Genomic DNA, 25,881 nt, shown 5'->3' with positions numbered 1-25,881 from the left:
CGTGCTATGCACGTCGAGCAAAGAACAAGCAAGTCAGGCAACCATGGACAGGGATTTTGGATAAAATCCAGACTTAATTAAAGAAATTAAAACACACTCATTTGTGTGCATCTAGAAGGTGGCAGGAAGCCTGCAAACTCATTGTGTGTCATGTGTGAAGACTAGGTAATAAGCAAGGGACTCAACAGATTGACCCAAGCCCGTGTGATGCTTCACTGACAAAACGCAAACGCCAACTCGAAATCGCTAAACCGCGCAAAGGGTGCCTTGGTTCCAGAACAGTATGAAATGACAAATGGTAGAAGATCGCTTTAACAAAAGTTAATAACATAGCACAGACCTGAACAAGGGAGGGGGAGAAATGAAACAAAGCAATTATCCACTATGTCTGCTGCTTTACAAATAGATTTTGCCTCAGCCTCGCCTTTCACATTTGAAAAGTGGAGCAAAATGTATATGCTTTGTTATTTAAAGTATAAACAAGGAAACTGTGTGAGAATAGTATACTCTAATGTTTGGCCTGGTACAAAAGCACATGTTATTCTGTGCATCTTGTTTTACTTTCGAATGTCTATGATATCAACGAACATGAGGTAAGATCAGTTACTCCTTGCAGGCACAAAGCACTCGGCATTGAAGGTAAGCAGCCATCTTCTAAACACTGTAGGTAAGCAGCCATCTTGTAAACACTGAAGGCAAGCAGCCATCTTGTAAACACTGAAGGAAAGCAGCCATCTTGTAAACACTGCAGGTATGCAGCCATCTTGTAAACACAGAAGGTGAGCAGCCATCTTGTAAACCGCAATATGTGAAGTATGTCACCTTAGTACATTTTAGTAAATTGGCGTTATTACCAGATGCACGGTTCTTAAGGTCTCCTTCGCAAATAAAGTTTTATTAATATTATCTTTTTTTGAGTTTTAATCATATTTCACTTTGTTCACTTTGATGGAGAAGTTTAGCCCCAGCAATTAATGTGCTGTTGAGAGTGAAATAATATAATGTACACCTACCTGGACAGGCCCGATGCTCTTGTTCCGACCCCCTGGCATTCCATCTTCTCGGATTGCTAGAAAGGAAACAGGCAGCATTAAAAATTGAACACCTATCTACATTCCATGAGAGAAAGGCTGTGATCTCTATTATATTTATTGGAATAAAAACATATTTTGTCCACAAAGGTCAATAGGCATCAACTGTATGGATGATCTTTTTATCTGTACATTTCCAGGCAGCGGAGCTGGTCCCTGATTCAACTGTCACCACTGTCTCAAAACAAAGGTGTTTGATAACTTATTACAGTTCAGTTCTAACGCCACAATGCCTCCTGTCAGAAGCCAGGAGCAAAGGCAGGTCAAGGAGTATAATTAAAGCTGTAATTTAAACAGCCAAAACATAACCTGGCTTTCCTTCTTCTGTTCTGTTTTTTTCTAGATGAACTGTGATCAGCAGAAATTAAATATTTATGGCAATGTTTGTTTTTTTGTACCCAGTTATGCAATTATAGGAATGATGGACTTTCTCCGCATGTTTGTACACATTCTGAGCCATAACATTTTTTTTTATATCTGACTCAACTGCACTTTGATGAGTTTAATTTTGCGGTACAGGTTCTACTTTTATTCATTATGTGTGCAAACATCCTGTCTTTCATATGAAAGACCAACACATCAAGAAGTTAAGTGGTTTGTGCGAAAGGTGAGAGTGTGACTATGTATTATAAGGAACAAAGTACCCTCTGTTCTACACAAAAAATATATTGCTAGTCACCTAGAAAATCCATGACTTAATAAAGGACCTCAGCCTTCTGCCTCATTACTTTATATGATCACAGAACTTCTCAGTGACCTGTAATATCCTTATTATGTATAGCAGGGGGTACTTTATTGAAGGGCAGGCAAGGGAAACATCGGCCAAATTCCCAACAGACAGGCCGTGCCACCACACAGCTGGAGGTTCCCGGTCTTCTGCAAGCCGCAGCCAAAATGGCATTTTGCTATTCTCTCCCTCCACTTCCACATACAGTTAAATTTTTGAGGCCATCTGCTGTAATCTGGCACTTTTTGGTCTCCTCTTGTGATGCCTCAAGGCTGCTCTCTACAGCCCCTTTAATGAAGCATGGTTTGGGTAGGGCTTGGGAGAGTCAGTTCTGCTGGCCTTCCCAAGGCTCTGGTCTGTTGGGAATGTAATCTATTTTCCCAAATCTTTTGCATTTTTCAGCGTAAAGTGGGGTCAGAAGTAGGACAGGAACACTCTTGGAGTGTCCACATTGTATTGTATGATATTGTATTGTAATTGCATTTATGTAGCGCTTACTACCCCTGACGAGGCGTCAAAGCGCTTTTTCGGCAGGTAGCACGCTACTCCGGGACCCATAGAGGATTAGTGTTGAATTAGTATAGCGACACATGCAAGTACATTTTAAGTGGTGGATAGGTTAGTCAGTTATTTAAATTTGGAATGATAGCAGAAGGATAGAAGAGGAAAAAATGGTTTGTATTTATATAGCGCTTGTTACCCCTGATGGGGCGTTGAAACATGCTGTTCAGGAAACCCATAAAGGATTAGTGCTGAATTAATATGGTGAAACATGAAAGTGATTTCAGTGGTGGATATTAGTCAGGTATTTGGAGTGAGAAGGATAGCGGACGGATAAAAGGGAAAGAAAGGTTTGCATTCAAATAGCACTTGTTACCCCGGATGGATGCTGAAGCCCTTTTCTGGCGAGTAGCACGCCACTCTGGAACTCATAAAGGATTAGTGTTGAAAATTAGTATAGTAAAATATGAAGTAATTTGAGTAGTGGATATGTTATTCAGTTATTTGGGTAGAGAAGGGTAGGTTGGCCGGATAGTGAAGGGACAGAAGGCTTGTATTGGTGGAGAAGTGTGGCTCAATGATTAGAGCGGCAGACCCTGATGCAGAGGTCTAGCCCGGGACCAGGGTTCAATTCCCCGTCTCGGCGGGTCTTGGGCTCAAAATTCCACGGACCTGATTATTCTCGCCTCGGTGCCTATTCCGATTATGGAGTCCCACTCTGCAACTCTGGGCAATAGCCTGCTTAATCTCCACAACGGCCCCCACAACGCTAAGGATGCCTGGCCTCCACCTTGGGGGTGCCCAGGAGTGGACGCCTCACAGGGAAAGCCAGGATGGGTTCCACAGCGGTATTCGTACAAGCGCCTTGAGACCCTTGCGGGTGAGTAGTGCGCTATACAAGTATCAATTTACATTTTTTTTTTAATTTACATTTACATATTTATATACCGATTGCTACCCCTGATGGGGTTTTGAAGCGCAAGTAGCACGCTACTCTGTAACCCATCAGGATTAGTGTTGAATTAGTATGGTGAAACATTAAACTAATTTTAGTGGTGGATATGTTAGTCAGCTATTTGGATTGAGAAGGGTTGGGGAGGGATAGAAAAGAGGGAAGAGTTTAGAAAGGTTTGTTTTGGGGATCGGTATAGTAAAAGAGGTGTCAGATGATGCAAGGACGGGTAGAGTAGAAGGGAGTCTAGAAAGGGTTATTTTGGGGATCATAGTACTGGTATGGGGTTTGGGGTTAAATGAGAGAGGGCATGTAGAGGATATATTGAGCGAAGTATACGCTGAGAAATAGGGAAGGTCATTGGAAATGCTAAATTAGAAGAAAGTGATAAAAATATAGATCCATAAGTACATTGAGGTATGTATGTTGGGCAGCATTTCTGGCCCTGGTCAGTTTTGAACAGGCTCAAACAGGCAACTGCCCATGTCCTCTCCGCCCTTAGCCTCAACGCCTGGGCTGAGACGCCCTAACCCTGGCATTTTATAGCCCTGGTAATCAGGTGACCCCGTCAGCCAATGGGAACCCTATCCCTAACACTATCCAATCATAACACTAGCCCTAAAAATCAAGAACCAATAGGAGACCAGGACCTTACAGCCAAACGTAGCCCTAGTCCAAGCACCCAATCAGTTCAAAAACCCTAATCTCTACATACAATTGAGGCCCTAGCCCTACCACTAGTCCCACCCCAAGTCCAAGCAACCAATGGCACAGGAAGCCCTTGTCCCTACTTCCAATAGAAAGCCTAACCCTACTCTTAGTCCCACAACCAGTCCAGCAACCAATCACACCAGAAGCCCTAATCACTACTTCCAATTAAAATTCTAACCCTAGCCCTAGTCCCACCCTAGTACCAACAACCAATAACACAGGAAACCCTAGTCCCTACTTCCAATAGAAATCCTAACCTTAGCCCTAGTCCCAACCCTACATTGATTGAATCACAGACCCAGAAACCAATCAGAACACTCAAATACCCAACCAATGAGGACACTAACCGTAATCAAATACAAAACATCAGATACAACCACCAATCAGTGTACACCTGTACCAATCAATATCAGACCATATAGGGTCCCAGCGACCTCAGACAATGTTTGCTGGCCAGGGAGTTGGAAGCTGCTTTTCCTGTTCAGAATCTCCTAAGAGACAGACAGGCTCAATCCACACTTTGGACTTCTGCAGGTAAATGTATTTATTTAGGCAATTTGTAGAGCGCAACAAATATCCGTAGGTGTCTCGGCGAGGAGGACGTAGATGGGTAAAGGCCGCAAGTTATTTATTGAGTGAATAACCAAGTCTTTAGTAGCTTCCTGAAGGAGTGCGACTGGGGGAAGATTTGATTTGTGAGGGGAGGGAATTCCATAGTTCGGCCGTGGCTACGGTAAATCTTTTGTCTCCCAACGAAACCTTGTGGGTGCGGGGAACCGTCAGGAGATTGGCCGAAGAGGACCGTAGAGTTCTGCATGGTGTGTGTGTGGACAAGGTTCTCCTTAGACAGAAGGGGCCTGATTGATGGATTGCTTTATAGGCTATGCAGAGTGCCTTGAGTTTAATGCGGTTGGGGATTGTGAGCCAGTGAACCTTTTTCGCCTCTGCTGAGATGGGTTGGTGCTTGGGAGTGCCTGTGATGATCCTGGCGGCAGCGTTTTGTATCAGCTATAGTTTGCGGATTACCTTTTTCTGCGCATTCAGGAATAGTCCGTTGCAATAGTCTATTTTTGTCATTACCAGGGAGCTCATCAGGGTTTGTGCTGTGTTGGAAGGAGGAATGGAAGTAGCTTTGTGATTACTCTTAGTGTGTATAAGGCTGCAGCAGTGATGGCGTTTGCGTGGGCTATGAAGGAGAGTTTGTGATCGAAGATGACACTGAGGTTCCTTACTTTCTGTACTGGAGGTGGGGGGGGGAGGGGCAAGTTCTGGGGGCCACCATGATGGGGACCATGTGGGGTATAGGTTGCCGATGATCATGACCTCCGTCTTGTCTGAGTTTTATTTTAAGCAGTTTTTGGCCATCCAGGAACTGATGGCAACCATGCCTGCTTGGAATCTAGCTGCTATTTCTCCTCCATTGTTGTTAATGGCCAGAACCAGTTGTGTGTCATCGGCATATGTGGTTAGCCTCATCCCATGTGTTTTGATGGTTTTAGCCAGGTCCGACACATAGATATTAAATAGTGTCGGACTGAGGGAGGAACCCTGCGGGACCCCACATGGGAGAGTGAAGGAGGGGGAGTTGAACTTTCCGAGGCTCACAAGCTGGGATCGGTGAGATAGGAAGGAGGGTAGTAGTTCTTTGGCCTTGTGTGTGATGCCCATCTCCGCGACACGACTTAGAAAAGGGGGTGGTGATGAACAGAGTGTCTGAGTTAAACAGACCACTCTTACCCAGTCCAAAGATCAGGGCTTGATCCATCACCATTATTTATCTCACTGCCCCATCCCAGCTCAGAACCTGGCTATATGCAAATCAGTCTGTCCCTGGCCCAGTGCATCATGGGAACAGGGCAGACTAAACTACCAAGCCAATTCTGCACCAGAAAGGAGACAAGCTACCGGGGACCGGTTTCTGGCATTTCAGCCTTCTTCGGCCCGGCTTGCTTGAATCCTGATGGAGCAGTGAGAAAGGGACTCATGTCTGAGTATACCCTGCCACACCTATAGTGGCCAAAAACGACTTAGAAAAGGGGGTGGTGATGAACAGAGTGTCTGAGTTAAACAGACCACTCTTACCCAGTCCAAAGATCAGGGCTTGATCCATCACCGTTATTTATCTCACTGCCCCATCCCAGCTCAGAACCTGGCTATATGCAAATCAGTCTGTCCCTGGCCCAGTGCATCATGGGAACAGGGCAGACTAAACTACCAAGCCAATTCTTCACCAGAAAGGAGACAAGCTACCGGGGACCGGTTTCTGGCATTTCAGCCTTCTTCGGCCCGGCTTGCTTGAATCCTGATGGAGCAGTGAGAAAGGGACTCATGTCTGAGTATACCCTGCCACACCTATAGTGGCCAAAAACGACTTAGAAAAGGGGGTGGTGATGAACAGAGTGTCTGAGTTAAACAGACCACTCTTACCCAGTCCAAAGATCAGGGCTTGATCCATCACCGTTATTTATCTCACTGCCCCATCCCAGCTCAGAACCTGGCTATATGCAAATCAGTCTGTCCCTGGCCCAGTGCATCATGGGAACAGGGCAGACTAAACTACCAAGCCAATTCTTCACCAGAAAGGAGACAAGCTACCGGGGACCGGTTTCTGGCATTTCAGCCTTCTTCGGCCCGGCTTGCTTGAATCCTGATGGAGCAGTGAGAAAGGGACTCATGTCTGAGTATACCCTGCCACACCTATAGTGGCCAAAAACGACTTAGAAAAGGGGGTGGTGATGAACAGAGTGTCTGAGTTAAACAGACCACTCTTACCCAGTCCAAAGATCAGGGCTTGACCCATCACCGTTATTTATCTCACTGCCCCATCCCAGCTCAGAACCTGGCTATATGCAAATCAGTCTGTCCCTGGCCCAGTGCATCATGGGAACAGGGCAGACTAAACTACCAAGCCAATTCTTCACCAGAAAGGAGACAAGCTACCGGGGACCGGTTTCTGGCATTTCAGCCTTCTTCGGCCCGGCTTGCTTGAATCCTGATGGAGCAGTGAGAAAGGGACTCATGTCTGAGTATACCCTGCCACACCTATAGTGGCCAAAAACGACTTAGAAAAGGGGGTGGTGATGAACAGAGTGTCTGAGTTAAACAGACCACTCTTACCCAGTCCAAAGATCAGGGCTTGATCCATCACCGTTATTTATCTCACTGCCTCCGCGACACGGCTGATCAATGTGGCATGATCGACTGTGTCGAAGGCAGCCAACAAGTCCAGCAGGACTAAGACTGCTGTCCCGCCTAGGTCTCTTGTGGGTCTGATCTCGTCTGCGGCTTTGATGAGTGCCGTTTCGGTGCAGTGGCCTGTCCTGAACCCAAATTGTGATTCGTAGAGGAGGTTGTTGTCCTCAATAAAGTAGGCTAGTTGTATGTTCATTAATTTTTCGAAGATTTTAGCTGGGAAAGGGAGGGCAGTAATCGGTCTATAATTTTTGGGATCTGAAGGGTCGATGTGTTGTTTTTTTAGGAGGGGTTTGATGCTTGCCTTTTTCCAGGTTTCTGGATAGATACCTGTGTTAAACATAGTATAGCATATTTCCGTGAGTTTGGGCGCTAGGAGGTCTGGGATGAGTTTGGATTCCGAAGTGGGACAGGGGTCAGTGTGTGAGCCTGACTTGATGGAGAGGATGAGGTTGTGAACTTGCGAAGCAGCAACTTGATTGAACTGCGTGCAGGAGGGGGTAGTGTTCCCAGTGATGACCGGAGAGAGCGAGGTGGGCTTTGGTAGGGATGCAAAATTATCGTATATGGAGCTGACCTTAGTTTGAAATGCCCTGGCTAAAGAGTTACACAGATCTTGGGAGGGAGCAGGTGGAGGATTGGTTCTTGAACCGGAAAGTTTGATGACTACCTGGAAGAGGAGTTTAGTGGATTCTTGAGCTTGTTCAATTTGATTCGGGTAGTATTTACTTTTTTCTGATGTGATGAGGAGTTTGTATTGTACCAGTGCCGATTTATAGCGAGCTTTGTCATTTGGAAGATAGTTTCTGCGCCATTGTCTCTCGATGTTTCTGCATCGTTGTTTTTCCAACCTTAGGGATTCTGAGAACCAAGGGGCTGATGCTGTGGATCTGTTCTTGGAGAGATTTTTTATGGGCACCGATGAGTCTAAAGCATTGCTTAGCCACTCTATGTAGTTGGCGGAGGCTAGTGATGGATCTGAGTTGGGCGGGTAGTTAGATGCCTGTAACTGTGATTTAAGATTCTCCTTGTCTATTGAGCCCCAGGCTTTCAATTGGGAGGCGCAGTTGCTGGGAGGTGGAGAGGGGGCAGTGATGGCTCGAAGGGTGAAGGGGACTGCCCGGTGGGCTGTCCAGGTGAGGGCTAGGGTATTGCTTAGTGTTAGCTTAGCATTGTTCGTAATAAGGCCATCTAGGGTGTGGCCTGCTTTATGTGAGGGACCGACGACCATTTGGTGGAGCTTAATGGATTCTAGTTCTGATGTCAGCGTGGCGGTGTCAGAGTCTTGAGAGTTATCCATATGGAAATTGAAGTCTCCCAGAATTGTAAAGTCCGATTCACCGGCTAACGGTTCTAGTAGGCTGCCTAGTGAAGAAATGAACTCTGAGCGAGGACCTGGGGGGCGATATAAAAGGATTCCTTTGAAGGAATGCGAGTGGCTTACTTTTATTGTAAAAGCTAAGGCTTCGCATGTGGATGTGAAGATGGGTTCTGTCCTTACAAGGTAGTTGTTGCGATGTATAATGGCCAGTCCGCCTCCTCGTTTGAGGACTCGGTCTTGTCTGACTACAGAATAAAGGCCTCACTAACTTGAAATCTAACAATACTGTTTGAATAAAACTTAACTCTCTCTACTGGCCAAAAAACGAAGTGCACAGTCCCTAGTAAACACGGTTTAAACAGCTCACAGAAGCACCCTCTGATGTAGAATATCCCTGTTGCTGAGGGGGGGGGGCAGGGGGGCTGGTAGGCTGGTATCACTGGCTTGTGAAAACAAAATGGTGGCTGGGGTGCACTGTTTTAACATACAGAAATGAAATGAAATGAAATGAAAGCAAATTTATACCGCGCAGAACTCAGCCCAATGGGCATCAAGGCGCACACAGGTCTTAGCACAGAGCAAAGGAGAAGTTTGAGGGAAAACTGAAAGTCATCAACAATGAGAGGGAAAAACTACAGAGTTTGGACTGCAAATCCCACAATTCAACACGTTAAATGGAAGTAATCATGGGCAGGAAAAAACACAAGTTTAAAACACAAAAACGGTGATAAAATATCCAATCACAGGCAGGTTAAAACTACAATTTTTAAACTGTAACAACCACAGGCAAAGACAGAAATCACAGAAAGGGAAAATCGTTTTTTTTTTAAACTTTTGTTTTGGGGAAGAGACAGCACTAGTCTGCCTCCTTACCACTTCCTGGACTCTTTAAGTTTCATGCGGTGCTGTCATACCATTAGCATTGCATGTTTATAGGAAAATAGAGACAGGAATTAATACATTTGAAGACTTAATATTACAAGAAGTACTATCTCTTAGCACTTCCGGTTTTGTGCAATGGTACCTGTCCACTTCCTATTGCCTTGCAACTAGACCTTGTTTACAGATAATTATCAGACTAGTCAGACTTTACAGCGGCACTAGGGGCACCGAGAGGAAACTATGGGCAAAGTTTTAAAAACTAGTTGAATCCCAATGTCGGACTACCCCCGTTTATACACCGCCCCTTACTGTTTTTGTAGGTGAAGATCACAATGTGATTCCTGAGCAACAAACGAGGAATACTGCACTAAGCCTGCATCAAGCAGTGCCCGGTAGGCTCACTGGGCAGGTCAGTGTGCGCGCTGCTTTTTGGCTGTTTGTGGACCTGTTTTGTTGTCTACTGGTGATTTCTCTGATATTAAAACAAATATTGCCTCCAGCAAGCTCAAATCCATGCAGTCTTTCCTACTTTGTTAAATACTGAAATAGTGCAGGTTTACACGTTCAAAACAGCAACAATTTTCAAACATGGGCTACTTTTTTCGTTAGCTTTATTATTTACTAATGGGGCCACTTTTATTTTGATGCCCGGGGCCATTTTCTGTTCCAGTCTGACCCTGCTAGTCCTGCCTGTGTCAGATGTTACTCTTATGCCCGGATCAGTTGATTCCACAAGTGATATTCAATAATGTTATGCATTTACATGGATTCGACAAATTATGCATTTCGGTCAGTAAGAGAATTGTTTCCTCCCTGATTTAATTGCAATTGATCTCGATGCACAACAATTCCTCAGAATTATAAAAACATCACACCCAGCTTAATTCTCGAGTCTCCACTTAAAGGTTGAGCATTATGTAAACACACCGCTGTTGGCTGAACACTGCAAACAGTGGCTACAAAATCTCTCGCTCGACACCTTTTGGACTGAAACAGAAATCTTCAATAGAACCGCAGGGACTCGTTTGCACGAGTAAACTTTCGATGACGTTACCATGAACAACCCGCCCAGTACAGTATTCGACCTACTACTTTCAATGCTGCTTAAGGCCGGGTCACCATGGGTTAAACTAAGGGCCACAATGCACAGTTCTTTTACACTACTTCTAAATCCCGCCCAATGCACAAGGGTGCTGAAAGAGGGGTTATGCAACAGGTGAGGGCCTCTCTTCTTAATCAAATGATTGTTTTACGAGGGAGCTTCCTGCAGGAGTACCTCAGTGATGGCGAGCACACCGCTGACTAACAGGTGATCCTCGGCAGGCCTGCCTCCAGCATGATTTACTGCAGTCTGCCATGGCTCAACCTCCTTATCTCCAGAGAAACAAAGGCCCACCCTCGCGCCAGAGACAGGGCCTTGCCCCTGGGCTGACCCGAGTCCCAGAGGTCAGGATGGTTATCTACCCATTAAACCAGACGACCTTCCAGGCAGCCGCTTTGAGGCGCAGCATTCCTGCCGCCCCTGGCACCGAGGGCTGTTTCCAGGGCTGGGCTCTGTTACGTCATTCAGACTCATTTTACACTTTTTGTTATTGTTTTAGAATTTGACTCGGCACTGAGAGCCGCATAGATGAATAATAAATATAAACGTAAAAAGGATTTTTTTTTTTTAAATAAAAATGAAACGTGAGGCCGCGGCGGGAGGTGCTGCAACGTGACACATAACCCTAGCTAGGATTCCAGATCTGACAAGACATTCAAAATGTCACTGTACAAAACTAGCTAGAAAGGGTCAGGGCGCTGAGCATGACACAGGAGGCGGGGATGGGTCGAGGTGATGGGTTGGCGAACTATTCCGTACTCCAGAAAGTGGGCGAGTCTCATATTTACGGCCGCTGTGGTTAAAGAAGAACTTTTAAAAAAAGCAATGCAAGTCAAAGACAAGGCACTACTTACAACCAACACAGAGCTGCTGAGAATCCTTCCGTGTGCACAAAGAGTTAACCTATGGGCCTGGAATGGTACCCTAGGGTACGGTTTTGCTGCGTCAGCCCATTATGCAAATTGTGGGTCCTTGCTTTAGGAGCGCTCTCAGGGCTGGGAGGGACGAGATGCCCTCGTTCCATCTACACCCTGATAGCGCCCACCATTCTCCATCCCACACGTGTTTCCTGCGACCCCCATGGCCAGCCGAGCCTTGATCAGGGGCAGAGAAACAGTTCTTACCTGTTTGAGGGACTTCTCCATCTAACTCGCACGCTACCACCAGGTGCCTCCTTCACATGTTCTGATAATCCGAGTACATGATCTTGATAGGGCAGCCAGCTGTACTGCGGATACACTGTTCAAGGCCCCCAAAGCTAGAAGACTGGCTTGGTAGCAGGTATTAGTTGTTTTAAAAACATATTTAGAAAGTAATTGACAGCTCTGCTTACGTTCAAAATACACAAACAGCGGCACAGAGCCAGCGTTGATAATTAAGTGCTGCTGCCGAGCACCGGAAATCACCGGCTCAAATTAAGCACTGTGGGATCCCACACACTAAAATCCAGAATCAATCAACAGACCCCTCAAACTTGTTGGGCAGAGAGGAAAACCGCTCTGAAACTGACTCAGTGTGACTTCGACCAAAACTCTGCAGACACAATGCCTTTATCACTCACTTTTCAGGCATAAGAAAAGACAGTATTAAAGGCACAGCAGCAGCCTGATGCAGAATAACCACACATCCCCAACAAAATGTGTCAAAGAGCCACTGACGGTTCGCTTAGTTTCTTGCCTTACAGGTGAGTGAGGCTGGACTGGAAGGAAGTGGTCACTGGTCACCTGCCGGGCGGGCTCTGAGGTGCCCCTCCGCTCAGTGAATCGACTACACTGGCTTCTGACAAATTCACAAGCCCCACAAAGAATTCATAGAGGTAATGCAAGGTCCTGCAGCCACCGGTGTCAAATCACCAATCAACTGCGTCCAACAGCGCTGAAACGAATCGTGATCAAATGTTTGGGAAAGCGCAAACCTCATTTTTTAACAGAAGACAGTTGCCCGAATCCATCCTGAATAGCTCGTTGTTGTACAAGATTTGCATGATGATGAATTTATATTTAAAGAAAGCTAATAAAACAAAAAAAATTACTTGATACACTAAACCCCATAGCTGAAAGTGCTTTCTTCTTGGGGACTCAAGCTGCAGCCCACTTGTGAAGCCCAACAATGCCGAAACATGTTTGGTGCCGCTTGTGACGGTGTCCATAGCGGACATGGACTAGACTTGCAGGCCGAGCAGGCTGCCTCATTTGGGTCTGGGGCCAACCTTTATTGCAGAGATTGGCCCAGGGGAGGGCCCTGCAATACCTAATCTAAGCCCCTGAGGAGTTTCTTATCTGAAAGTAAGCCCTTAACAACTGCTCTTACCAGAAGCATATATATCTGATGAACTTGGCAAATAAATAACTCTGGTAAAAGAACTGCAAGGGAACAACAGGCAGGAGCAATTAAACACGGGTATATCAGTAGGATTGTCAAGCGAGGACACATGGGTGAGAGCACACAAACCCTTCCTTGCTTTGACCGGACTCCGCAGATTGGTTGCAATGCACATGCCGACTAAAGTTAGACAGATCCCCATTCCCCAGGGGCCATGACAACACTTATGGACTGTGGCAATTGTTTTGCATAGGTTTAACCTGGTAATGTCTGATCAGTGAAGCTGCGGTGTTGAGATAAAAAAGTATTATATATATATATATATATATATAGATATTGTACTGGTGGTCACCATCGTTATAGTTAGGAACTTGTTTCCATAGGAAGGGCTTTTTTTTGTTTTGCTAATAACTTTGGCGCAGTTTGACATATCTTCACTAAAGTTTCAAAACTAGTTTGCCAGTCACTTCAACTGCTGTCTGGTAAGTTTTGGGGTGATCCATCAAGTGGGATATGAGAAAAAGGGACCCCCAAAACGTGTTTTCACCATGCAATTTCCCATGGGGATTTTAGACACGACCTTTAGCACATAAGCAGAGAGGTGAAGGGTAGGGCACATACGCACCCCCCACCCCCAGATACGAATGTAATCACAAAACGAGTACAGCAGCTCATAGAGCAAGGAATGAGAAAGAGAAGGTAGACTGTGTCCTAATCTTAGAGAAACGATCACAGGTCCAGAGAATGGACGTCACACCACTTCTGCTGAGCTTAGGAGGAAAGCCATCCATATAAAAAAAAAAAGAGGCAACCTCAGACACTTAATAGTGTTATGCTTCATCGTCTACAGCCTCTACCAACCCTGGTTGGACCGTGCAACCAGGGCGGACTCAACCTTCTTGAAGACTTAAAGGTAGGAGGGAGTTCTTAGATAAAATGTACTGGTCAACACAGGATCCAGGCAAACTAAACATACCTTGGGGCTCCTCTGTGTTTACTTTTATTGGTGAGGATCCCTGTCTAAAATCAAAGATGAGCGGGTACACAGAGGGCAGTGGCAATGGCTCAGACCTGTCTCTTATCAGCTAACATGTTTCTGCCACCTATTCTAGCCTAACAGGTCTGTGGCGTCCTTCGGGGCTTTTCGATATTAGTTAAGGGTTCCAAGAGCCCTGAAGAACGCCACAGACCTGCTAGGCTAGAATTGGTGGGCAGAAACACTACTAGTTTCATCTACACACGGGTTAGATTTTAACTACGTTGGGCAGAGCCTGTTAACTATGTTGGGCAGAGCCTTTTCTGTGACGACATACAGAGAATACAGAGAATAGAATACGGACTAGGCTTAACAATTCATACAATGGTACACAATCGGTACCATCTGAATTAGAAAGAAGTATAATTTCTGTTTACTCTTTTCTTTTTGTATCCTAACCAATTTGGGTAACCTGGAGATGCCAAATCAGAATTTCTCCAAACATTGTCATCTAACAGAGAAATGTGAAGTTAACATTTATGTACTGTATATATGAACAAGGTTCCAATATGGCCGCCGTAGAGGTGTAACCCATGGGTGACTCGGAATGTAAGTCCCCTTTCTATGCTCAGTACCTTCAGCATGTATGTATAGCACCATCTCACAAACGCTCAATGTGTGATCAAGAGAGTGTAAACTTTCGAAACGCGTAACACTGAGGAATAAAACCCTTTTTTTTCAACTACATCTGAGAGTGAGCTTCATTTGTGGATCCATGGTAATATATATATATATATATATATATATATATATATGTATATATATATATATATACAAACATACACACTTCTGTCATAAGAACGCCTACTTCATGCCAAGCATTATCAGCATTAAGTCATTCCAAGCACAATGTAGCAGTGGGACCCTTAGTGCCAGGAATACTCACGATATGCCATGAAATACCACCTTTGTGAATGCTTTTATTTGCATCACTTTTTATTTTAGCCTGGCTGCATGTTCAAATGTGGCCCAGTATTCAGAGCGCCTTGGTCATTGTTCAGATTTGGCCTCTAGTGCGTGCGTATTCAGATTAGCACCCCTGCCAATACTAGGTTCCAGTACCACCACTGCCAATGCGTCTTCGCTGCATCGGCTCCACTACTCATCACTCCTAACATGGGTGACGATTTGCATAAACCTCTTAGTAATCGAGTTCATCATTTGTGCATGCTGAGATTTTCACTATCACTCCTTTATCCTCCGTGCACACTTCCATTTGCACCAGTGCTCGGTTATGTTGCTACATTCTATTTACAAACATATCAATGAACTGCCACGTTTATCAGTAGTAATGCTCTTAGGAGAAGGAGTGGGTGTGAGCAAGCACCACCGCAGTGGCTCAAAGGCGCAACTCAGGCAGGTTCCCGAGGAAGCTCGTCCCGCTCCTCAGACTGTGCAAATATTTACAATCTCTTTGCAAATATTTTGTTGGAACCGTGAAAAAATGTGGGTCGCCAATACCTTACATAGTAAAAGTAAGGGGACTCGGAGGATTCTGTTTACACTATAGATTACTTACTGCTTGTGGGAGTCACAGTAAGTATTGACTTGCATGGCCATTTCCCACCATTAGAGGGAGCCATTGCTCTACTCTGACAGGCCTGAGACCTGGGGCGCGCAGCTACAATATCATTTGCACCTGGAGTCGAACGCTCAACAAGTACATCTCCCTGTTGCACATATGAACGCCAAACAGCACCCGCATCGAGTGCTTCTGCCGCCCTCTGATTGGCAAATGTTCACAATTTACATTACTTAGATAACTGGTACAATTATTATAATGGTACACATTCTTCTTCATAAAATCGGGCCTATACCTTAACACACTTGTGAAACTGCCAGAAGTCAGTGGCTGGGGATCGGATGTAAAAAAAGTCTTATTTCATTTTTCCTGCGGATCTGTCATTGCAAGGGACGAGGCCACCAAGGGACGAGGCCACCAAGGGACGAGGCCACCAGGGAACGAGGCCACCAGGGAACGAGGCCACCAAGGAACGAGGCCACCAGGGGACGTGGCCACCAAAGGACGAGGCCACCAGGAGACGAGACCACCAGGTGATGAGGCCACCAGGTGACAAGGCCACAAAGCAACGAGGCCACTAGGGGACGAGGACACCAAGCGACGAGGCCACCAGGTGACGAGGCGACCAAGCGACGAGGCCACCAGGTGACGAGGCCACCAGGTGACGAGGCCACCAAGAAACTAGAGACGAGCCCCCCAAGAGACTAGGCCACCAAGGGACGAGGCCACCAAGGGACGAGGCCACCAAGGGACGAGGCCACCAGGAGACGAGACCACCAGGAGACGAGACCACCAAGAGACTAGGCCACCAAGAGACTAGGCCACCAAGAGACTTGGCTACCAAGAGACTAGGCCACCAAGAGACTAGGCCACCAAGGGACGAGGCCACCAAGGGACGAGGCCACCAAGGGACGAGGCCACCAAGGGACGATGCCACCAAGGGATGAGGCCACCAAGGGACGAGGCCACCAGGAGACAAGACCACCAGGGGACGAGGCCACCAGGAGACGAGACTACCAGGTGATGAGGCCACCAGGTGACAAGGCCACAAAGCAACGAGGCCACCAGGGGACGAGGACACCAAGCGACGAGGCCACCAGGTGACGAGGCGACCAAGCGACGAGGCCACCAGGTGACGAGGCCACCAGGTGGCGAGGCCACCAAGAAACTAGAGACGAGCCCCCCAAGAGACTAGGCCACCAAGGGACGAGGCCACCAAGGGACGAGGCCACCAAGGGACGAGGCCACCAGGAGACGAGACCACCAAGAGACTAGGCCACCAAGAGACTAGGCCACCAAGAGACTAGGCCACCAAGAGACTAGGCCACCAAGAGACTAGGCTACCAAGAGACTAGGCCACCAAGGGACGAGGCCACCAAGGGACGAGGCCACCAAGGGACGAGGCCACCAAGGGACGATGCCACCAAGGGATGAGGCCACCAAGGGACGAGGCCACCAGGAGACAAGACCACCAGGGGACGAGGCCACCAGGTGATGAGGCCACCAGGTGATAAGTCCACAAAGCGACTAGGCCACCAAGAGATGAGGACACCAAGCAACGAGGCCACCAGGGGACGAGGACACCAAGCGACGAGGCCACCAGGTGACGAGGTGACCAAGCGACAAGGCCACCAGGGGACGAGGCCACCAAGAAACTAGAGACAAGCCGCCCAAGAGACTAGGCCACCAAGAGACGAGGCCACCAAGAGACTAGGCCCCCAAGAGACTAAGCCACCAAGAGACTAGGCCACCAAGAGACTAGGCCACCAAGAGACCAGGCCATCAAGAGACAAGGCCACCAGGTGACAAAGCCACCAGGTGACGAGGCTACCAGGGGACGAGGCCACCAAGAGACGAAGCCACCAAGAGACGAAGCCACCAAGAGACGAAGCCACCAAGAGACGAAGCCACCAAGAGACTAAGCCACCAGGTGACGAGGCCACCAGGTGACGAGGCCACCAAGAGACGAAGACACCAGGTGACGAGGCCACCAAGCGACGAGGCCACCAAGCGACGAGGCCACCAAGCGACGAGGCCACCAAGCGACGAGGCCACCAAGTGACGAGGCCACCAAGAGACAAAGCCACCAACAGACGAGGCCACGAAGGGACCAGGCCACTAAGGAACAAGGCCACTAAGGAACGAGACCACCGAGGGGTGATGCCACCATGGAGGGATGCCACCATGGAGTGATGCCACCATGGAGTGATGCCACCATGGGGTGAGGCCACCTAGCGACAGGCCACCGAGCAACTAGGCTACCGAAGGACAAGGCCACCAATGGATGAGGCTACCAATAGATGACACCAAGGAATGCGGCCACCATGCCTCTGTTGCAACCCACAAGGTTTACACAAGTCACTCAGTGAAATGAAACTCGGGTTGCAGAAGGCGCAGGAAGTCAGAACAAAGGCTACAAAACAACTACGTCATTCTGTAGGAAGTGTCCACATGTGATGACCTTTCCATTATGCCTGGGCATGTACAAAATGACATGGGTGACTTTTTTTATTTACTGATCCGAGATGGATTGGTAAATTAATTCCAAAAAATAAAGTAATAGCGTGAACATTTTAAATAAAATAAAGAGATGGTGGGGCTGTGAGGGGCAACGGAGAAGTAGATGGGTGGAATCAACAGGAGAGGATCGGGAAGAGGGGAGAAAATACCCCAAACACCCCAGAGTGGGATTGGTTTCCGAGCGAAGAATTTGCTTTTGATTTTCTGTCAGCTTGTGGAGCAATTTGATAGGATCAACAATGTATACGGACATGTACAGGTTTTATTTCTAAGCTACAATAACAACCACAGCTGGAGATCTAGCAAGCAGACGTGTCTGGAAAGACCAGATTAACCCCAGATGTTGCAGTCTGAGGCTGAGCCAAGTATTGGGTGCACAACTTCAGAAATGTTTGTATTCTTGTGCCCACATCTCAGAAATCGTCAAAATTAAGCAGGTTCCAAGAGAACAAATGAACAGAAGCCTAGCATCTTCATTTAGGCTTCCATATTCGACCTTGAATCCACTGGGACTTCTCCCCTTCTGCAAAAAGAGACAGGGTTCCAGGGAGTGCAGTGGTACATTGGAGCTTGTCCTGCATCATGAGATTATTGATCAATGGATCCTCAATCTTCTGAGGGATTCGACTATCTCAAGTACTGCCTCGCCACTACTATTAGTGCTCGAATGTAGTCCTCTCTCACAAGCCAATGCTTTAGTGCAGGGCTTTCCAAAGTGGGTCCAGGAGGGCGGGATCCATGCCAGATTTTTAAAATAACTACATCCATCTAAATGGGGATATGCTAAAAATCTGGCATGGATCCGGCCAACCAGGACCGGCTTTATAGAACTCTGCTTTAGTGCATACTCAATGAAATACAAACATAAGAAACGCATTTAATTAGCAAAACTTTAGGACTAACTACTACTATATGTGCATAGTTTCCCGTACCTCGCCTACAACTAAGCGGCTACACCAGAAGAGCTATCGGTTATGGTGTGGCGGTGTCACCTGATCTGAAGAGGTGACAGCTCTGTGGACGGGTCTTGGGTGGCTGGACTAGGTATGCTCTATCTTTTTTGTCCACCCTGGAGTCATGGCTGATACGAGTCGCATTTCTTGGTAGACGTACTGGAAAAGTAACCAAAAAAGGGGATGAGTATTATTTCTAAACAAATGACAGCTAAGGAATTGTCTTTATTGTGACTTGACAATGGGATAGAGAAAGAATCCATCACATATTTTGCTAACATCTTCCCATACAGTGCAGTTTTTACATTCCCCAATTTCAAATTTGGCGTACGAGCTGTGCAGGGCGATGAAGGCTGATACGATACTCATCTGCCCGCTATGACATTTGCTGTATTCGGTCGGCCGGAGTTCACGCTCCCTCTCGAGAGCTGCAAAAAAGCGGATTCGTGGAAGCTGCCCCCAGCCAGAATGAAGAGAGAATACTGAAAAGGTCACAAAGCGAGCGAGACACATTTTCAGACCTCAGACACGTAGACATGTGATACACCCATTGGGGGTTAAGTATCAAACACAAGTCAATGGTTGAAGAGTCTTCCAATGTAAGTCCCCAGGTACAGCGTTTTGAAAAGGCAACCGATCAAGTGTATCTTCTACAGACAACAACGGCCACTACTAGGGCAGTATGGCCTTAGGACATGTCGAGTCACAAAACAAACGCGGTACATTTACGATGGACTCGCGTGCGTCTACCTTATTACTCAATGTAGTAATGATAAAAATACTTTTATAAGTAATGAAGTGGAAAAAAAAACTTTAGTTAACCGACACATCTTACACAGATGGCAAAATCAAGAAAAATCATTCAAATGTTTTGAGTTATATGGGTGTCCAATGAACTATTGCGTATAATGTGAGATTACAAGTGTTCGATTGCATGCAACATGGCCAAATGACAACTCCCAACAGGTCTTTACACCTGTGTTTGTGGTTTCTTTAACAGTAGTTCACTTTGACCAGCATGGCCCCAGTACCAATACCCTGCTGGTCTGATAGGAGTCTTTGACCGGAGTTTCCTCATATCTAATGAAGGTGGCTGTGGGACATCTGCAAATCCTTAACCATCAGACATTACTTGTTTGTCAGAGCATTTACTGGACGGTGGGAGTTTGTGATTTGCCCATTATGAAGTTCTCCGGTGATAAACGCATATTTCCACCTTGTTAAGTTCTGCTGTCGAAAAATGTACAGATCACAAATAATTAGTAAGTGATGTGAACATTGTTATAGGTTTATTCACCAGGCAGGTTCCTTATCAACACGGGCAACTATCAAACGTAGCCCAAAAACGTCAATTCGCCAACAGACTTATGGCGCTCAAGGCTTTATAAACTATATATATGATAATCCGCTCAACGCAGTTTTTCCACAAAAATATATTTGTTTTTTAAATGTCTTTTTAGCTGCATTTTTCAGCAACATATTTGTATATCATGCGGTAACATCACCACTGATGGAAAATGTGCAAACCTGCCACCAGCGTACACCGCTGGTTCCCCGGAAGCTCAATTTCTTCATCGAAGAGGGAATGTCCCAACAGAGCACCAGGCAATGTGAGTTTTTGTTTAAGATGGAAAGGTGCTTGGCTTGCAGATTAGACAAAGGGCTGCTAAAACTACTTCTGAAATGGCTCATTTGAAGCCAGGTCACCTTCACCTGTTCAGAACACAGATCCAATAAAAGGTTATGTGAATCTGTACTTGCTACTATCAGCAGATGTTTATTGCTACCAATTAAATGGTCCTCATGTTATCAGCTCAGGGGGATAGAAAGCTCAGTGGCCACACTAGGATTTGCGCCAGTGACATGTGGTTAGACACAGATCCCCGCAGTGGATCCATTAATCCACAGCCGGTCCTGGTCACTGTTGACTCCATGTAACATCCTTAAAGTGACAATAGACCTAATTACGATGGAGGTCATTCAAACGTCTGACCGCCATCGCAGCGAGTTGGAAACCGACCGACATATAGTTGGTGGATCCACTCGCCAAATTAGTGATGCGCCGCCGTGTACATATTTGAGATGCATTCTAAACAGGTGAGTCTTTAAATCTCAACAGAAAGTTCAGTTTCGGTCTGAGGTCCCTTTGAATGATGTTCCAATAGATGGTGGCAGCCCCTGAAAAGGATTGGTGCAGGGATTGGAGTGATACAAAACAAGGGGGATTTTGAAGAAGAGGGTATCTTTATTTTGATGTCCTTGTTTGCCACTGGAGTTTTTAAGAACTACATTTCTTTTATCCAGATTAACTCAATGCTACTCGAGATTGATTAGTGCAGTAAGCCCTACACAGACCTGTCCAAGTCTTAGGTCTAAAAACAACAGAGGACTGAACGCTGGGCTGTTGGGATGTGCCTGAATCTGAGGAAACTGCTCTCTTTGCCACCACTTATGATATCGACTTATCATCGATAAGGGTGCTGCTCTTGCCCTTTCAGATCTTTCAGTGGCATTTGACGCGGTATTGCATGCCATTCTGCTCAGGAGCCTTTTCGATGCAGGGATCTGCGATTGTGCTCTTCACTGGTTTACTTCTTTCCTATCTAACCAGGCCCAATCGGTAGGTCTCCTGTTGTTTCAGTCTGTGGCTTCCAATGATGTGTGTGGTGTGCCCCACGGGTCTTCCCTGAGTCCCACATTGTTTAATGTTTATGTAATGCCACTGGCCTCTATCTTGAGATGTTCCAGTTTTAATAATACCTCGTAAGCCATTGACACTCACTCGGCTGATCCTTTCTCTCTCGAAGACACAGAATACGGCTGACCCTGAACACACAGAAAACGGTGACTCAAGCACTCATTACCAGCAGACTGGACTACGGAAATGCTCTCCATGTTGACTTTTCAGAACACCTTATCAAGAGCCGACAGGCTTGTCCTCAATCTGCCTTCTCATACCAGCATCACTGCCCACTTGCGTTATGTTTATTGGCGGCCCATCCATAAGCATTCCCTCTGCAAGCTTCTTACGCATACCTACAAAGCACTGCACAACCTTGGCCCCTCCTTCCTTAGCAGTCACATACACTTCTACATTCATTCTAAACAACCTCGACCTACACTTCACCTGCTCGTTCGCCAGCTTTGCATCTAGCACGCTATAGCAGGAGGGTTCCACTTTTTTTTTACCTAGATTCCGAAGCTCAAAATACTCTTCCCTGCACTATCGGTTCCCGTGATTCTCTCAGAATTTAGAAAGAAACCTAAAACCTGACTGTTATAGCTAGCTTAGTTTCAAACCTCCAGGCAATAGCTTTCGTTCCGTACTTGAATACCCTTATGGGTGAGATGCATGTGTTACAAATAATATAACATCGGCTGGAATCGAGACAACATCCACTGAAGGTTTTGTTATGTGTTCAGAGGATGAAAGTGCTCGCTATGCGAAGGGTCGCCTTCGACAAACCGGGCTTAACGCAGTAGCGCAAAATAGAAAAATAGTGCAATAGTCCATGGTGATTTTTTCAGAGCTTCTTGAAGGATCATTTTCTCATGAACAAAGGAGAAAAAAATACACAGACAACTGTTGTCAACTTCAAGCTACCTTGAACTGTTCTTTTCTTGGCCTTGAAGTCTGTGATTCCCCTGGTATCTTTATACACTGCTCTCTAAATGTAGATTTGAAAGAAATGAAAGCGGTGAAAAGTACTACACGTTTTAAAATCGGGTCTCAAGGACATTATGTTTGATATCAATTATTAAATTACAATGAGCTGTTATTTAGTACGAAATAACACTTTATCAATGTGTGCTATTTTCCTCTTGTGGCATTCAGTTCTGTAAGCAAAAATTTAAATGATTCTTTGAATTTTGAAGGAAAAAAAACAATGCCCAGTGCATTAATAAATAGAACAAAAGCACACATCTTAAATATGTAGTAATATCATGGGATGTAATGCTGTTATCATACAGCACACCGCACCAAGTCCATGGTCACTAGATGCTTTTATCTGTAGACGCACGAATTTGGGGTTTTGAGATTTAGCTCAGAGTCGCGTTGGCTGAGGTGGTCTGTGGACCCACAGTAGAAGTAGAGTTGTTTGCAGAGGGAGATTCTGTCACTGGTCTGTCAGCCAACTCTGTACAGGGATGAAGTGTTAGAAGATGGTCTTTGTGGGGCGTGGGTCATTTTACCTCCTCCTAGCCCTTGTGACCTCTGTAGTTAGGCCCATCTTCTTGCATCTTTGAAGATCTCGAGGTGTGCGCTCACCGTGCAAACCTAAGGACTTTGGGAGAGTTTGTGTGAGTGGAGGTGAGGGTTGTAAATCTAGTTTATAATTATTTGTTGAGTATTTACATGGATTCTAATCTCAAATTAGCCCTTGGAGTTGGATTTGCTGAGGAGGAAGGAGGAGTCCACCTCCTGCATCCCTGAGCCCTTGTAGCATTGAAACCATGACTTCAGCTTGTTAACCGGTGATATTTTTCTGGGTCTTGTGGGTTTCCTCTGCCTCTCAATTCAATGCTAGTATGATTGTTCCTTCCTCCTTTGAGGGTGAAATGATGCCTAATACCAGTTTTGAGCAAATTGGTATCACCCGGATAGATTACGCAATCTGGTCCTTGTCTCTTTTAAATACTACAAAATCAGTATGGAATAAAGATGCCGGTAAAGGTAACTGACATCAGTGTGCTGTCTAAAAAACACGTTTAACATAAAATATTATTATTACCTTACGCCAACCTAGTCAGTGGATTAAGTCAGCCAAGTCAATTTCAATAACCAAATTTGCCTCCGTTTTAAAACCATGAACTCTGGTTATAACTGTATATCTGGTCTGGTGAATAAAGCAGTCACAGGGAACATTTGCTCTGCCTTGTCTTCTTAATTTCTGCCAATGTTTACGCTGTTGCCGAAAAATAGGAAATTGGATGCACAGATTGTTTTTAGACCCGTTTTACATACAGTAGTATTGCATGTTCCTAATATTTCCCTTGCAGCTGCCACCACCCCAAGTCTACACTAGTGAAACATTACAAACGTGTACGTCTGTTTTAGAACCACAGCAGCCTCTGGGCGAGGCCTCCTGTTTACAGAACTATCAGCGCTTTTACACTAGATTGAAGATCCAGGGCAGCCTGTCATATATTTAAAATGTAAAACTCATAAGACAAATGCCCAACTAACTAAGGGCCTCATTAGGATCGCGGACGGACTTGCGTCCGTCCGCGACCCCAGAGCAGGAGGGAACCTCCGCATGGCATGCGGAGTTCCCTCCTGTGCAATTAGGATGTGACCGCCACCCTGGCGGTCACATCCTCTATTTTTAACATTGTGGCGGGTGCGGCTTCACGCTGCACCCGCGGCAATGTTAAAAATGCAGGTGTTGCATTTGTATGCAGAATGAAGCAGGCACCGTGCGGTGCCTGCCGCTTTCCGCATACAAATGCAGGGGGGTGCCATGGGTACCCCCCATGTGCACCCCCCACCCCCCCTTCACCTAGGGGGCCCGCAAAGGGCCCCCGCAGTGAAGTTGCACATGCTTTTCCACAGCGGAAAACCCGCCGCGGAAAAGCATCTGAAACAGGCCATCCTAATATGGAGGACGGTGTCTGACAGACACGGTCACCATATTAGAGCTTTTCCACCGCGGTTGTAAGCCAGCCGCGGCGGAAAAGCTGCGGACGGAAACCAGGACCCACCAGCCATCCTAATGTGGCGGTGGGTCTTTGGTTGGTCCGCTGCGGATTTTCCGCATCCTCCGGGCCGGCGGTAGCTTCCGCCGGCCCTGAGGATTCGGAAAATCCGCAATCATAATGACCCCCTAAGTACCTCCTGGATGGTCTTTTAATTGTGGTGAGAATTTATGGTGGTGAGTTGGGGCACTCCTGGGACGTGTGTTATTGGTTTATTCACCAGGCAGGTTCCTCATCAACGCGGTCACACTATCAAACCTAGCCCAAAAACTTTGATTCGTCAACAAACTTATGGCACTCAAGGCTTTGTATGCTTTATGATGAGCCGATGAATACTTTTTCCATAAAAATATATTTTCGTTTTTTAAATGTCTTTTTAGCTGCATTTTTCCACAAACATATTTGTATAATATGCAGTGACATCACCACTACTCCTCGGTGAGTCAATATGAAAAAGGATAGTGCTTTCACCTTATTTCTACATTTCAATTTCTTTCACACTCGATTAATTACTATATAGTTCTCTAAATGGGTTTGTACATACAATTATGGTCAGTATAGCGGTATTTGCTCATTTCCAACTGAGCAGTCGCCCGCCGCAGACTACGAATCGAGCTGAGACCGCAGAGACTGAAAGTGCGCTCGGACGGCTCCCACATTACTCACCCTTGTTGAAGCAACAGACGCAATGCTTTCTTATATAACAAGCCTTTACGTAAACCCACATAACAGAGATAATCTTGAGCTGTACGAAAAACAAGCTGTCTTTGAAAAAGACTGCTAGAATGAGGAAATACGCAATTTCCTTATCACAGGTTGGATAAGCATTTAGGACACAATCATCCTATAGTTCAAGAGCCTTAAAAAGCCCCAGGCCTGGGTACCAACAAGGGGCGAAACACGTGTTGGGTGCTTAGCCAAATAAAATAAACGATGAAGGCTTCTCTTAACCACTTCCGTGCTGATGACGGAACCGCACCGTCATCAGCCGCGGTAGCGCTGTGCTGATGACGGAGCGGTTCCGTCATGGCCCGCCCGACGCCGCGGCGCGGATTCCGCGCCTGCGCTGGGCGCTCCATTGAGCGGGCGGGGCCATGACGGAACCGCCCCGTCATGAGCACAGCTCAACCGAGGCTGGTGACGGAGCGGTTCCGTCACCAGCATGGGCGCACCGCGCGGCCCCCCGCCGCCTTAGCGCTGCGGCGGAATAGCCGTCGCAACGAAGGTGTTAAGAATTAAATCAAACGCTCTTTTTATTAGTATAAGCAAAAAATATGGTGATTTATAAAATAGAAAGAGAAATGTGAACTTGTATGTACAAACCCATCTGAACAACTATATACTAAATAATC

The 25,881-nt window shown here is 46.3% G+C and overlaps 1 protein-coding gene across 1 annotated transcript in view; it reads right to left on the bottom strand.

Moving 5' to 3' along the window:
• Positions 1-25,881, bottom strand: part of NR6A1 (nuclear receptor subfamily 6 group A member 1) — a 209,549-nt gene that overhangs the window by 109,587 nt on the left and 74,081 nt on the right. The window contains exon 5 of the mRNA XM_086919335.1: positions 1,014-1,069. Coding sequence (XP_086775461.1) covers positions 1,014-1,069 — 56 coding nt within the window. The remainder of the gene's footprint in view (positions 1-1,013; positions 1,070-25,881) is intronic.

This window comes from Lissotriton vulgaris, chromosome 5, assembly GCF_964263255.1.
Source record: "Lissotriton vulgaris chromosome 5, aLisVul1.2, whole genome shotgun sequence".
NCBI classification, from domain to species: domain Eukaryota; kingdom Metazoa; phylum Chordata; class Amphibia; order Caudata; family Salamandridae; genus Lissotriton; species Lissotriton vulgaris.
This window is presented reverse-complemented; position numbering and strand designations above follow the sequence as displayed.